At 45.2% G+C, this 16,499-nt stretch overlaps 1 protein-coding gene across 8 annotated transcripts in view; it reads right to left on the reverse strand.

Annotated features, from left to right (window-relative positions):
- The window catches only part of arhgap39 (Rho GTPase activating protein 39), a 632,129-nt gene that overhangs the window by 195,391 nt on the left and 420,239 nt on the right, over nt 1–16,499 (reverse strand). For all 8 annotated transcript variants that reach the window (XM_038798609.1, XM_038798606.1, XM_038798607.1 and 5 more), the window contains one exon: nt 1,472–2,033. In XM_038798609.1, the coding sequence (XP_038654537.1) occupies nt 1,472–2,033 (562 nt within the window). The remainder of the gene's footprint in view (nt 1–1,471; nt 2,034–16,499) is intronic.

Here is a 16,499-nt window from a genome sequence, read left to right on the forward strand (position 1 = left end):
TTGAGATAGTTCAGGTGATGGAAGAGATGAGGAGAAATGTTTTCTCTCAGAGTGTTGTGAGACTTTGGAACTCTCTGCCTCAGTAGATGGTGGAGGTGGGGCCACTGAATAACTTTAAGGTGGAGGTAGGTCGATTCTCGTTAGGCAAAGGAATCAAAGGTGATCTGGGGGGTTAATGAAACACACACAGATCAGGCACAATCTTATGTGACGGTGGAGCAGGCTTGAGGGGCCGAATGGCCTATTTCAGTTCTTATTTCGTTGTGATAGGGTAGAGAGGGAGTAACTATTGTCACTAGTGGGACAGTCCAAAACAAATTTAGACTATCCAATTAGTTTTTCCAATTAAGGGGCAATTTAGCGTGGCCAATCCACCTAGCCTGCACATCTTTGGGTTATTGGGGCGAAACCCACGCAAACACGGGGAGAATGTGCAAACTCCACACGGATAGTGACCCAGAGCCGGGATCGAACCTGGGACCTCGGCACCGTGAGGCAGCAGTGTTAACCCACTGCGTCACCGTGCTGCCCCCTCAAAAGGGCATAATCTTAACATCAAAGCTAGGTATTTCGGAGGGGATATCAGAAAGCACTTCTTCAAAGCAGGCTTGTGGAAATCTGGAAGTTTCCACCAACCCAGCCCCCAATTGAAAATTTAAAAACTGAGATTGATAATCTTTATTAGGTCAGGACATCAAGGGTTACAGCAACAAGACTGATAGCTGGAGTTGAAATGGGCAATTGAAATGTAGGACAGGCCTATAAACATGAATGGCTTCCTCCTGTCCTACCTCCTCACACATTACACTCAGTATAACATGGAAACAAGGATGTCCCAATCAGTGCTTTGGGGTAGTCACCACTGTTGTATTATATTGTATATACTGGTATTACGGTGAGGCCCCTGTACTACAGGTATGGGGGTAGATCCCTGCCTGCTGGCTCTGCCCAGTAGGTGGAGTGTAAATATGTGTGCTCTCCGAGCTGCAGCCATTTCGCCAGCTGCTGTAGGAGGCCACACATCTCTTCGTAATAAAGCCTCGATTACATTCTACTTTTGTCTCGTTGTAATTGATAGTGCATCATGCTTCAACACTGTCCCTGCCTGGATTCCCTTCACTTAATTCTTCCCCTCCTATTTCTAGGCATTACATAGGACACCTGGACTAGGAGCAGCTACAGCTTTTACTGTCTGCAAAGACTAGATATCACAGACAAAGAAAAAAATCATGACCAGCATCCACAGCAACCAGTCTACAAAATGTATACTCAGGCAGAGGCGTTCAGAGTATGTGTGTATTTTGGGGGTGTATTTTGTACGTATACATCTATAAGAATCAATTAAACATTTTCAATGCAGTATCCATTTCAAAGAGGGGAGGGGCAAAATAAGGGATTTCTTTGTCTTCTTGTGAAACATGGAAGTTATAGATTGCTCTCCGAGCTGCTTTTTCAATCATTAGTGGCTTACCTTTTGCATCATTCACTGGATCCATATGCCGGTAGATATAGCCTTCCAGGTAGGAGTGGAATTTGGGAGTAGGAGGGAAGAAGGCCAGGCAGATGGCCATTAATTCCCAACCCCTGGCAAGACTCTCGTATCTAAAATTTTCAGTAGTCTGCCGGCACAGTTGGATGTACAATTCGTCCCTCAGGCCCTGCATGCTCCAGCCCTTTGTGGCAATCTCCAGCGCCACGTTGAGTTGGTCCACCTTGGCCCGCCGGTCACCCATGTACATTTGGATCAATTTGAACACTTCGCACGCTTCCTTCTTGACATTGCGATCGGCTGTCATTATCATGGGCTTCTTGATCGACTCGCTGCTCCAGGCTAGCATATTGGCGATGGAGACTTTGCGGCGGAAGATTCCCTGTGTATGCTTGTTGAAGTGTTTTGACGCCCAGTTCTCGATGTCCGTCTCGGAGGAGGGCTTTCGCAGCATGAATCCAGGGAAGACGCAGCTGGCGCTGGGCATCATACTCCGGCCCTGCCTTCCCATGTCGTACTGACTGCAAGTGCCCAAGTCTTCAGACTGCAGAAAGAGAAACGGGTCATCAGTGTTTGGATAGTTTGATAGAATCCACTTGTACGAACCACATTCCCACTGAGAAACCGTTCTAGCATGACGGAAAAAAGGGAATAGAAAATAAAATTATGCAAAACACAGCAAGGCAGTCAGCATCTGCAGAGAGAAAAGAGAGTTAACTTGCTGTTCTGATGGCATATTATGTCTAAAATATTAACATGCCTTTCTCTTAAGCGATGGCATGAGAGCTGATGAACATTCCTACCATTTTCTGAATTTGTTTCAGATTCCGAGCATTTACAAGCATTTTTACTTCGAAAGATTGTGCTCCCATCTTTGTTTGTAATACACAAAATGCCACAAGACGATCTCCTCCCATCTAAACATAAAAAACACCTCGAACTCCATTAACACACAAAATAAAATGACTTACAAATTACCTACCGAAAGAAAACATTCAATATCTCCTGCTGATTTGGGTTGGTCTCTATTCAGCACTTAGTGGGCAGCACTAAGTTGCATGGTTTGTTCAGAAAGGCCATAAGGTTTACTACCTCTCTCCCTGTGGGGAAAGGAATGGAGCTAAGAGGTTTCCTTTGCCAATCCACAGATGCAATACACCTCTTAACAGGCTTTAAATACAAGTTAATTTTGAATCTTCTTGTGCTTGATTGAAGATGGTAATGGCAGTTCCAATCTAGTTTTCGGGAAGTCAACAATTTGCCGTAACTTGAACGGATGAGCATTCCTCACCACGAGCCCAACATTTGCAATTCCCCACATCGTTAATTCTTGTGGCCTCTCTAAAGCTGCATTTAGATTGAGCTAAGGCACATGCAACTGGCGCTAGCTCCTCTAATGGGTTTTCCGAATTACCAGCCTTAGCGAATCCCGGAAACCTTGCTTCTGGTTTCACCTGAGATCCATGCTTTGGGAGCCAGGACCACTGACCTGCCACATGCACAAGGGCTTAAGAGAAATCACCAATTTTCCCCCAATCCCAGCCTTGTGTTTAGCACACTGGTTTAGCACACTGGGCTAAATCGCTGGCTTTTAAAGCAGACCAAGGCAGGCCAGCAGCACGGTTCAATTCCCGTACCAGCCTCCCCGGACAGGCGCCGGAATGTGGCGACTAGGGGCTTTTCACAGTAACTTGGTTGAAGCCTACTCGTGACAATAAGCGATTTTCATTTCATTTTTTTTTCACAAACTTGCACCAACTGGAAACCTGGTTGAAAGCATCCCAAGCTTAGCTTGTGTCGAGGTCAGAATCCATCCTGTTGGCCCAAGCTGCATTTCCACCTTGGGCCCAGAGATGAAAGGTGAGGGTTCTGACCTATTCACTCACTTTCCTGATGCTCATTTCATTTTCAACTGCAGACATTACCGTTCGACAAACCACAAATTTTCATGGAATGACATTCTATCACACGGGCTTTCAAGTATGGCCAGGATTTTGTCATTGGACAGGCTAAAAACAAATCCGTAAAAAGAATATCTCATCGGTTTTTCAAACAATATTTTCAGCAGCAACTAAAGAAAAATCTAATTGTTTTCTCATGTACAAGGTGGTAATGGCACTGTTAGCGGGAGAGGATCTCAAAGAAATCACTCAACGCCGAGGGCTGATCCTGGCATCAAGCGGTTTATTTCGCCGGCGAGGAGATGGCGTCTGTTAAAGTCTGTTCCATCGAACAAAGGAAAACATCCATTCTCATACATTTTTACAAAACAGCTACACAGCCCATTTCAGCTGGACCTTGTCCAATAACACTGATTATAGATTACATACATTTGTTATATAGCCAATTAAATTTGACATTACGTAAAATGGGTTGGTAGCTTAGCAGCCCCTAACACCATGAAGAAGTCACTTATACTCACTGTTAAAGTTATCTTTCCCGCCTGCATCGCCGACCTAGGGCTGGCGAGGTTGAACAATGGTCCCTGTATTTCTTGGTGCCTGCCTCCCTTGAATCTCCCATGTCTGCTTCCCATTCAATGTCTTATGTTATTTATACCAGTTTGTAACTTAACCCAGCTAATGGTTGTTCAGGAATGTGGCTAACTCAGCTAACAGCCATTTTGTGTAATTTCTTTTAATTGTAGTCTATCCTTTCTGATATTAGCAATTCTTAGGTTATAAAATCACACGCATTGTTCATACACTATCTATTCCTACAAATTGCCTCTTATACAGGCATCTACCTGTACAGCCAGGGTACCTGTACCTAAAATCTTCTTTCTCAATCAGACACATTTACTGCACAGTAAATAGAAAACCAAGTCCTGGGCCTTTGCTTGCAAGTGATGTCCACTTGCTTGGCTGAGAAATTTTTGTTCAAATTTGTTGTCAGGGTGTCAATGAGTGCCAGTGGCAAGACCCAAGAGTTGCCCTGAGGTAGTGGTGGACCTGTACTTTTAACTGCTGCAATTCATGCGGTGAAGGAACTGACATAATATTGCGATAATGTTTTTAAAACTCTTTCAAGGGATGTGGGCATCGCTGGCTAGGTCAGTATTTATTGCCCATCCCCAATTACCCTTGTGAAGGTGGTGGTTGGCTGCCTTCTTGAACCTCTGCAGCCCTGTGGTGTAGGTACACCCACCATACTGTTAGGGAGGGAGTTCTAGGATTTGACCCAGTGACATTGCAGGGTCGGTGATATGTTTCCAAGCCAGGATAGTGAGTGACTTGGAAGAGAACCTCCAAGTGATGGTCTTCACCATGTATCTGCTGCCCTTGTCCTTCTAGATGGTAGAGGTCACAGGTGTGAAAGATACTCAGAAGGAGCCTTGGTGAGTTTCTGCAGTGCATCTTCTAGATGGTACACACTGCTGCTACTGCATCTTCTAGATGGTACATACTGCTGCTACTGCATCTTCTAGATCAGGGGTGGGCAAACTACGGCCCGCGGGCCGCATGCGGCCTGCCAAAGGTCTTTATGCGGCCCACCAAGATCAAGTCATTAAAAAAAACTTTAAAAATTTTTTTTTTTTAATTTTTAAATTTTTTATAAGATTAATGGGGGGGGGGCTGTTGGGTTACTGGTATAGGGTGGATACGTTGACTTGAGTAGGGTGATCATTGCTCGGCACAACATCGAGGGCCGAAGGGCCTGTTCTGTGCTGTACTGTTCTATGTTCTATATGAGGCGCCCAGAATCATAACCGGGTGAAGTGCCATTTTTGAAAAGTAGAGAAAATGAGGGCTAAAGGCAGGATGCCGCCGGGGGAAGCGCTGAGGTATATGCCGCAAGCTAATTGGTTACAACCGGGACTATTAATTAATATACTATGCGGCCCTTTAAAATTGTGAATTTCTGAATGTGGCCCTTGCACGGAAAAGTTTGCCCACCCCTGTTCTAGATGGTACACACTGATGCTACTGAATATTCTAGATGGTACATACCGCTGCTACTGCATATTCTAGATGGTACATATTGCTGCTACTGCATTTTCTAGATGGTACATACTGCTGCTACTGCATCTTCTAGATGGTACACACGGCTGCTACTGCATCTTCTAGATGGTACACGTGGCTGCTACTGCATCTTCTAGATCAGTGCTTCTCAAAGTGTGGTACGCGTACCGGTGCCGGTACGCGAGCCATCGTCTGCCGGTACTTGGAGTGTTTCCAGAAAAGAAAGAGACAGTAATCCTGGATTGGCTTGTTTCGCTCACCGGTCCCTGGCACATTGAAAAAAAAAACTGCCGGTACGCCACATCGGATAGTTTGAGATGCACTGTTCCAGATGGTACACACGGCTGCTACTGCATCTTCTAGATGGTACACACTGCTGCTACTGCATCTTCTAGATGGTACATACTGCTGTTACTGCATCTTCTAGATGGTACATACTGCTGTTACTGCATCTTCTAGATGATACATACTGCTGCTACTGCATCTTCTAGATGGTACACACGGCTGCTACTGCATCTTTTAGATGGTACACACTGCTGCTACTGCATCTTCTAGATGGTACATACTGCTGCTACTGCATCTTCTAGATGGTACACACGGCTGCTACTGCATCTTTTAGATGGTACACACTGCTGCTGCTGCATCTTCTAGATGGTACACACAGCTGCTACTGCATCTTCTAGATGGTACACACTGCTGCTACTGCATCTTCTAGATGGTACATAATGCTGCTACTGCATCTTCTAGATGGTACACACGGCTGCTACTGCATCTTCTAGATGGTACATACTGCTGCTACTGCATCTTCTAGATGGTACATAATGCTGCTACTGCATCTTCTAGATGGTACACATGGCTGCTACTGCATCTTCTAGATGGTACATACTGCTGCTACTGCATCTTCTAGATGGTACATACTGCTGCTACTGCATCTTCTAGATGGTACACACAACTGCTACTGCATCTTCTAGATGGTACACACTGCTGCTACTGCATCTTCTAGATAGTACACACAGCTGCTACTGCATCAGTGGTGGAGAATAGATGTTGAAGGTGGTGGATGGGGTGCCAATCAAGCAGACTGCTTTGTCCTGGATGGTGTCAAACCTCGAGTGTTTCACTCATTCAGTTAAGTATTCCAGCACACTTCAGTAGATGTAGATGGTAGACAAGTTTTGAAAATTCAGGTGATGAGTGACTCTCTGCAGTGCATTTGACCTGTTCACAGTACTTATATGGCTGGTCCAGTCAGTTTCTGGTCAACCCTCAGGATGTTCATCAAGGGGTTTCAGTGAAGGTAATACCATTGAATGTCAAGGATGGTTAGATTCTCCCTCATTTGAGATGGTGATTGCCTGGCACCTATGTGATGTGAATGTTACTTAGCAATTATCAGCCCAAGTCTCCATATTGTCCAGGTCTCGCAATATATGGATATGGACTACTTTAGTATCTAATGAGTTGTGAATGCTGCTGAACATTGTGTAATCCTCAGTGAACATCTCCACTTCTGACCTTAGGATAGAGGGAAGGTCTTTAATGAAGCAGCTAAGATGTTTGGGCCAAGGACACTACCCATAGACCATAAGACTCAGTAGCAGAATTAGGCCACCTGGCCCATCGAGTCTGCTCCGCCATTCAATCATGGCTGATATTTTCTCATCCCCATTTTCCTGCCTTCTCCCCATAAGCCCTGATCCCTTTATTAATCAATAACCCATCTATCTCTAACTTAAAAACACCCAGTGAATTGGCCTCCACAGCCTTCTGCGGCAAAGAGTTCCACAGATTCACCACCCTCTGGCTGAAGAAATTCCTCTTCATCTCTGTTTTAAAGGATCGTCCCTTTAATCTGAGATGGTATCCTCTGGTTCTAGTTTTTCCTACAAGTGGAAACATCCTCACCATGTCCACTCTACCCAGGCCTCGCAGTATCTTGTACGTTTCAATAAGATCCCCTCTCATCCTTCTAAACTCCAACGAGTACAGATTCCCGTTACAGCCTCCCCTAACAGGCGCCGGAATGTGGCGACTAGGGACTTTTCACAGTAACTTCATTTGAAGCCTACTCGTGGCAATAAGCGATTTTCATTTCATTTCATTGCCCACTCTCCTAGCTTGTCCAAGTCCTTCTGCCTCAATACGATCTGTCCCTCTACAGATCATCGGAAACTTAGCAACAGTGCTTCTCCCCGTCTCCCTTGAACAATGGGATACAGTTCCATGCATGCTGGTAACCCAACAACATCTCAGCAAACTCACACACTTCAGTGTCAGTAGCCTTTTCACTTATGGTAGTGTAGCACAATTGGTGGTCATTTCATTTGTCCCTTCTATTAGTAAAACCTAATTTAAGTTTAGCACAGCATAGGGAATATCATAATACTTTCACATCACTCCTGTATGATAAACTATATGGTCACAGACAATAGGCAATGGGGTACATATCAACTGTAAGATTTAAAAGCCCAATCTTTATCCAGTTTGCCTTGTCATGCTAGTCATGTGATCCCATGATAACGTAGTTGTTAACCATGCCAATCAATCTCTGTATTAGTCTGCAACAGATGCAGACACGAGGCAATGAAAACCTAGACATGGAAGGTCGAAAGTTACCCACTCCTAATAATAATAATCTTTATTGTCACAAGTAGGCTTACATTAACACCGCAATGAAGTTACTGATAAAAGCCCCTATTCGCTAAACTCCGGCGCCTGTTTGGGTACACAGAGGGAGAATTCAGAATGTCCAAATTACCTAATAGCACAATTTTGGACACTAAGGGCAATTTATCATGGCCAATCCACCTAACCTGCACATCTTTGGACTGTGGGAGGAAACCGGAGCACCCGGAGGAAACCCACGCACACATGGGGAGAACGTGCAGACTCCACACAGACAGTGACCCAAGCCGGGAATCGAACCTGGGACCCTGGAGCTGTGAAGCGACAGTGTTCACCACTATGCTACCGTGCTGCCCATCCTTCCAAGCGGGGTACATATTTGAATTTTTTTCAAATTTTCAAACTTAATATAATGTAATGAATTACATAACATATGCAGATGACTGCAGAATTACATTTTCATAAAATAGTTAGTGACCGGGAGGTCACTGGGGACGAAATCGGAAAGTTCTCCCTCAAGCTGCCAAATTCTGAAGCTGATGCGTGAAGATCAATGGAACTTAACCCACTGTTTACCCATGGGCTGCAGTTCGTGAGACTAGCTGAAAACCCAGGGGTGTAAAGCAAAGGTCAGGGGTGAGAGTACGTTAACTACACATTAATTGCAATCTATCCCGACTGCGAGATATTAAGAGGCACTGTGTCTTTAACCTCGCTTTCTCTTCCCCTCCCAACAATAGAGCTCTTTACTGCTTACCTCAATATTTGGGATGCACTTCTATGGGAATGGCAGACTGTTTCTCATGTACCCAGTATAGTAAGGAAACTACAGTCACAAGCCACCTGAACAAGGGCTCATTGCTTCGTCCTCAGCTCGAGTACTGAATCCAATTCTGTCCGGCGGGCTGGGCGGTGCAATCCAGCCCCATGGCTGATCTTTTTGTGGACTCAGCTCGACTTACCCGCCCGCTCACCGTAACCTTTTATTCCTTTACTGTTTAAAAATCTGTCTATCTTTGTCTTAAATGCTTTTAACAAGGTCGCCTCAACTGCTTCACTGGGCAGGGAATTCCACAGATTCCGAGGGGTGCACATCTCCAAAAATCTGTCCTGGTCCACCCATGTCGACGCTACCACCAAGAAAGCACAACAGCGCCTATACTTCCTCAGGCAACTAAGGCAATTCGGCATGTCCACATTAACCCGTACCAACTTTTACAGATGCACCATAGAAAGCATCCTATCGGGCTGCATCACAACCTGGTATGGCAACTGCTCAGCCCAGGACCGCAAGAAATTTCAGAGTCGTGAACACCGCCCAGTCCATCACAGGAACCTGCCTCCCATCCATTGACTCCATCTACACCTCCCGCTGCCTGGGGAAAGTGGGCAGCATAATCAAAGATCCCTCCCACCCGGCTTACTCACTCTTCCAACTTCTTCCATCGGGCAGGAGATACAGAAGTCTGAGAACATGTACGAACAGACTCAGAAACAGCTTCTTCCCCACTGTCATCAGACTCCTAAATGACCCTCTTATGGACTGACCTCATTAACACTACACCCCTGTATGCTTCACCTGATGCCGGTGTTATGTAGTTACATTGTATACCTTGTGTTGCCCTATTATGTATTTTCTTTTATTCCCTTTTCTTTCCATGTACTTAATGTGTTGAGCTGCTCGCAGAAAAATACTTTTCACTGTACCTTGTTACATGTGATAATAAACAAATCCAATCAATCAATCAACCCTTTGGGTGAAGAAGTTCTTCCTCAACTCAGTCCTAAATCTGCACCCCCTTATTTTGAGGCTATGCCTCCTTGTTCTAATTTCACCCCTAATGGAAACGTGCACCGGGGGGGGGGGGGGCTCAAAAGGGGCCCGGCCCACGATCGGTGCCCACCGATCGCCGGGCCGGCCTCTCTGAAGGAGGACCTCCTTTCCTACGCCGTCCGCAAGATCCATCCAACATTTCTTGCGGGGCGGCTGCGGGGAGGACGGCAACCGTGCATGCGTGGGTTCGCACTGGCCAACCTGCGCATGCGCGGGTGACGTCATTTACACGGCACCGGTCGCATCATTTACGCGGCGCCGCTTTTACACGGTGCCAAGGCCCAGCCCGCGTAAATAACGCGGCGCCGCTCCTAGCCCCCCGGGGCGGCAGAATAGGGGGTTGGGAGCGGCCTCCGATGCCGGAGTGAAACACTCCGGTTTTCACTCCGGCGTCAGCACTTAGTCTCCCGATGGGAGAATTGCGCCCATGGTGCAGAGGAGATTTACTAGCATGAGGGCGATCGGTTATGTGGAGAGATTAAAGAAGTCAGGATTGTTCTATTAAAAGCAGATAAGGTTAAAGAGAGATTTATAGAAATTTATTACGAAGAAAGAAACTGCTTCTATTGGTAGCAGGGTCAGCAACTACAAAACGCACATTTATGGGGAAAAGTCCAGAGGGAAAATAAGGCAAAATCTGGAATAAAGTGGCGAGAAGGACGAAAAAGAAATTGAATAAATTTCAGTAATTTTCAGGAGGGAATTGGATAAATATTTGAAGTGAAATAATTTACAAGGCTATGTAGAAAGAACATAGAGGTGCGGCCAATGAGCTAGCTCATTGAAATAGTTAGCATAGATACAAAGGACAAAATAGCTAACTTCTGTGCTGCAGGATTCTATCATAATGTTCTGTGAATGTGACCAATGCTCAAGGAGGTGCCAGGGTTGTTTGGTACAACTCATCAGCTGTTTATCTGACTAAGTTCTTAAGCTTCTCACTCCGTCAGATCTCATTTCAAGCTCTGGAATTCCATCACTAAACTTCTCAGCTGCTCTCTCTCCCTCTAAGACACTCCTTACAACCAACTACTTTGACCAGTCTTTTGGTCACCTGTTACAATATCTCTTTGTTTAGTGCCAATTTTCATCTTCTAATGCTCCTGCGAGACACTCTGGGACAGTTTATTACATTAAAAGGCACCCCATAAATGAAGCTGTTGTTAAACCCCAGCTTTAGGGGTCCATCTTCTATAGTCATTTCCATTTCCCACACCAAGAATATGGGCTGGTTTAGCACAGTGAGCTAAACAGTTGGCTTGCAATGCAGAACAAGGTCTGCAGCGCGGGTTCAATTCCCATACCGGCCTCCCCAAACAGGCGCCGGAATGTGGCGACTAGGGGCTTTTCACAGTAACTTAATTGAAGACTACTGATAACAATAAGCGATTATTATTATTATTATTAATAAGTATTTGTCCAGTCTGAGTAAGGCGGAGGATTTACGATTGAATTCTGGTCATTTCCCTGCTCAAGCTGAAGAAACTGTCTGAATTTACCTCAGCTCAGTTTATGTTGAAACCTTAAACTATCAGGAAGAAGAGTGTTTTTCCCTGGACAGCGCGATCTGGATGCAAACCCATGTCCACAGGTGTGAAACAGCAGGCGAGTTCTTCGCAGAGTATGGCAGTCAGTCAGTCAGTCACAAATTAATTTACCACAGGGGGCAGCTCTCACCATTTTAAACGATTGTGCAGTGCTGTGCTAAAGCGGTCATCGTCGGATTACAGGGGGAAAAATGCTCCTGATGAGAAAACATCACTTTCGCTTCAAAAAATTAAATTCAGCTCTTATGGTGTGGCAGGGTAGAAGCTGTGTCCTTGATTGCTTGCACAGTGAGAGCGATAGTTGGACCAGAGTGTGCACTATCTGGCAGCTGCTCATGGAGCAGCATTGACCTGCTTCCCTTCTTGGCTGACAGCGAGCTGAGAAAGGTCGCAGAAACAGAAACAAAATCATTTACATTTTCTTCAATAAAGTGACTGGACTGGGAGCGTGGGCGCAATCCTAATAATTACATGCTAGTGAGCTATTGCAGCATGAAAGCCCATGAGAAATTCCATGATTTTTAAAAAAATCGACCATGACAAGTGTGATTGTGAAGAAAGTAGCGTGACACCAGCCACAGGCAGCTACACAGACATTGCAGAAGAGAGTTAAAATATCCAGCTCTTCATGCCAAGAGTCATGGAACCATACCCACCCAGAGTCCAAAACGTCCCTTAAGTTTGAAAACAAAAAATAATTCTTAGTGACACGAAGGAAAATAACTTATGTGGAAACCCAATAAACCAGTCTCCAACCATGAAAGCAGCAGAAAAATGATCCATTAGTTCAGGGTATATTGAACAGAATGGGACAGAAAGCCATAACAATTCAGTACGGTGCTGAGAAGGCGGTAGTGGCTAATTTTCCCACATAATATTTAACGTTAAAGCCTTTTTAGGGCAATATTCATTTTTAAATGCTGCACCATCTGCAGTAACTATAGCAACTTAGCAGATTCCTAAGCTGTAATAAATTCCTCTCGTAATACATGAGATGACATGCAATGCGTGATTTCAAGAATATAAAAAAAAATCTGAAGTTATATTCGCTCCTGCAGAGAGGATTCAATCTCAAAATGTACAATGTTTTCCTTGAAAGTCTGGTTACCTGAAAGGAGCCTAAAGAGAACACAGGCAGTTTACTGGATTGTCAATTAAATTCAGCGCACAAATGTGAGGCAATTAATTCTAGATGCACATACACCTTAAAAAGGTGAAAAGGAGAGAAGCTCAGATACAGCAATATATAAAATAAACAAGGACAAATTGATACAGATGTTTAATAAAAGGGATCGGAATTTATAAAGAGGAATTAAAAGCCAAGAGCTAAAAGCAAAGCAAAGAGGTGACAACAAAGAACAACTTTATATAGCACCTTTAATGTGGGAAAACAGCACTTCATATGAGCATTATTGGACACTATTCAACATCGAGTGACATAATATTTCATTAAGGTAGATGGCTAAAAGCTTAACCAAAGATGTAACTTAAAAAGAGAAGCTTAAAAGGAGGAAAATGAGATGGACGGGTTTAGGGAGGGAATTCCAAAGCCTCGCACCATGGCAACTTCTGTTCCTTCATTCTTTCATTGGAGTGTGGTTGCCTCTGGCACGGTTGTCATTTATTGCCAGTCCCTAATTGCCCTTGAACTGAGTCGTTTGCTCGGCCATTTCAGAGGGCATTTAAGAGTCAACCACATTGCTGAGGGTCTGGACTCCCTTGTAAGCCAGACCGGGTAAGGACAGCAGATTTCCTTCCCGAAAAGAACATTAGTGGATTTATACAATCATCAATGATAGTTTCAAGTTTCATGGTCAGCATTAGAGACCAGATTTACAGCCGGGATACCCCCTGCTGGAGCGACTGTTGCTTCCGGAAGTGGGAGGGGAGGGAAGAACTGGGGATTTTGGGAATTGGAACAGCAATGGCAGGGGTTTTTGGATTATTTGGGAGGCACAACAGACATTCATCCCAAGGAGGAGGAAACATGCTAAGGGGAGGACAAGGCATCCATGGCTGACGAGGGATGTCAAGGACAGCATAAAGGCTAAGGAAAAAACACACAAAGTGGCGAGGATTAGTGGGAAACCAGAGGATTGAGGAGCCTTTAGAAGCGAGCAGAGGACAACTAAAAAAGCAATAATGGGGGAGAAGATGAAGTATGAGTGTAAGCTCGCTCGTAATATAAAGGAAGATAGGAAGAGATTTTTTTCAATATATCAAAGATAAGAGAGAGGCAATAATAGACATTGGACTACTAGAAAATGTGGCTGGAGAAGTAATAATAGGAAACAAAGAAATGGCAGACGAACTGAATAGTTACTTTGCATCAATCTTCATGGTGGAAGACACCAGTGGGATGCCAGAACTCCAGGAGAACCAGGGGGCAGAGGTGAGTGCAGTGGTCATCACTAAGGAGAAGGTTCTGGGGAAACTGAAAGGTCTGAAGGTGGATAAGTCACCTGGACCGGATGTACTACACCCCAGGGTTCTAAAAGAGATAGATGAGGAAATTGCGGAGGCATTAGTGATGATCTTTCAGGAATCACTGGAGGCAGGAAGGGTCCCAGAGGGCTGGAAGGTGGCTAATGTAACACCGCTGTTTAAGAAGGGAGGGAGGCAGAAGACAGGAAATTATAGGCCGGTTCGCCTGACTTTGGTCATTGCTAAGATTTTAGAGTGTGTTATTAAAGATGAGATCGCGAAGCACTTGGAAATGCATGGTAAAATAGGACTGAGTCAGCACGGCTTTGTCAAAGGGAGGTCGTGTCTGACAAATCTGTTGGAGTTCTTTGAGAAGGTAACAAGAAAGTTAGACAAAGGAGAACCAATGGATGTGATTTATTTAGATTTCGAGAAGGCCTTTGACAAGGTGCCGCATAGGAGACTGTTAAATAGGTTAAGAACCCATGGTGTTCAGAGTAAGATCCTGGCATGGATAGAGGATTGGCTGACTGGCAGAAGGCAGAGAGTGGGGATAAAGGGGTCTTTTTCAGGATGGCAGCCGGTGACTAGTGGTGTGCCTCAGGGGTCTGTGCTGGGACCACAACTTTTCACAATATACATTAATGATCTGGAAGAAGGTAGTGAAGGCACTGTTGCTGAGTTTGCAGATGATACAAAGATCTGTAGAGGGACAGGTAGTATTGAGGAAGCAAGGGGGGCTGCAGAAGGATTTGGACAAGATAGGAGAGTGGGCAATGAAGTGGCTGATGAAATACAATGTGGAAAAGTGTGGGGTTATGCACTTTGGAAGGAGGAATTTTGGCAGAGACTATTTTCTAAATGGGGAAATGCTTAGGAAATCAGAAGCACAAAGGGACTTGGGAGTCCTCGTTCACGATTCGCTTAAGGTTAATGTGCAGGTTCAGTCGGCAGTTAGGAAAGCAAATGCAACGTTAGCATTCATGTTGAGAGGGCTAGAATACAAGACCAGGGATGTACTTCTGAGGCTGTATCAGGCTCTGGTCAGACCCCATTTGGAGTATTGTGAGCAGTTTTGGGCCCCATATCTGAGGAAGGATGTGCTGGCCTTGGAAGGAGTCCAGAGGAGGTTCACAAGAATGATCCCTGGAATGAAGAGCTTGTTGTATGAGGAACGTTTGAGGACTCTGGGTCTGTACTCGTTGAAGTTTAGCAGGATGAGGGGGGATCTTCTTGAAACTTTCAAAATACTGCGAGGCCTGGATAGAGTGGACGTGGTGAGGATGTTTCCACTTGCAGGAAAAACTAGAACCAGAGGACACAGCCTCAGACCACCATCTCAGACTAAAGGGACAATCCTTTAAAACAGAGATGAGGAGGAATTTCTTCAGCCAGAGGGTGGTGAATCTGTGGAACTCTTTGCCGCAGAAGGCTCTGGAGGCCAATTCACTGAGTGTCTTTAAGACAGAGATAGATAGGTTCTTGATCAATAATGGGATCAGGGGTTGTGGGGAGAAGGCAGGAGAATGGGGTTGAGAAAATATCAGCCATGATTGAATGGCGGAGCAGACTCAATGGGCCAAGTGGCCTAATTCTGCTCCTATGTCTTATGGTCCTATATATACAAGCGGCTGGGGGAGCAGGGAGGCGAGCGGGTGGTGAAAATCAAGGAGAAATGGGAAGCGGAGTTGGGAGGGGAGATCAATTGGGGAGTATGGAGTGAGGCACTGTGTAGGGGAAACGGGACCGCCTCTTGTGCAAGGATGAGCCTGATACAGTTTAAAGCGGTGCACAGGGTGCATATAACTTGGGCGAGAATGAGTGGGTTCATTCAGGGGGTGGCAAATGAGTGTGAGAGGTGTGGGCGGGGCCAGTGAATCACACGCACATGATTTGGGGTTGCAAAAAATTGGGAAGATTCTGGGTGGAGCGTTAGCGGTCTTAGCCAGGTTAGAGGAGGAGGGAGTGGACCCAAACCCTTTGGTGGCGATATTTGGGGTATCAGAGAAGCAAAGCTCATGGGGAGGAGGAAGACCGATGTCTTGGCCTTCGCCTCTCTGATTGCACAGCGGCGAATTGCTGGAGTGGCAGTCGGCATCGCCACCTGGGGTAGCGGCTTGGTTGGGTGACCTGTACAACTTCCTGTGATTAGAGAAGATAATGTACGAGTTAAGGGCTCTTCAGGGGGGTTTGAGGAAAGGTGGGGATGTTTGTCACCGTGTTTGAGGGACAGTATGTCGCGGGGGAGGGGGTGAAAAAGGGGAAAAATCTGTCCAGACTGTATAGTTGATTGGTGGGAAGTATGTTTCCCGGGGTATTTATTTGCTGTAACCTGTTTAGATACATGTTTGTAATAAAATACATTTAAAAAAAAAGGGACTTGCTTTATATTCCAGATTTATTAACTGAATTTAAATTGCTGTGGTGGGATTTGAACCTGTGTCCCCAGAGCCTCTGGTTTACCGGTCCAGTGACATTGGCATTATACCTACTGCTACTGCACTAATATACTAGAATTGGAGCAGCACAGATATCATGAGTGGATTGTAGGGCTGGGGATTACAGGAGATAGGGAACAGCAAACAAGCCCTTTGAGAGATTTGAAAACCTTTGCAACT

Source organism: Scyliorhinus canicula, chromosome 5, assembly GCF_902713615.1.
Source record: "Scyliorhinus canicula chromosome 5, sScyCan1.1, whole genome shotgun sequence".
Classification (NCBI taxonomy): Eukaryota; Metazoa; Chordata; class Chondrichthyes; order Carcharhiniformes; family Scyliorhinidae; genus Scyliorhinus; species Scyliorhinus canicula.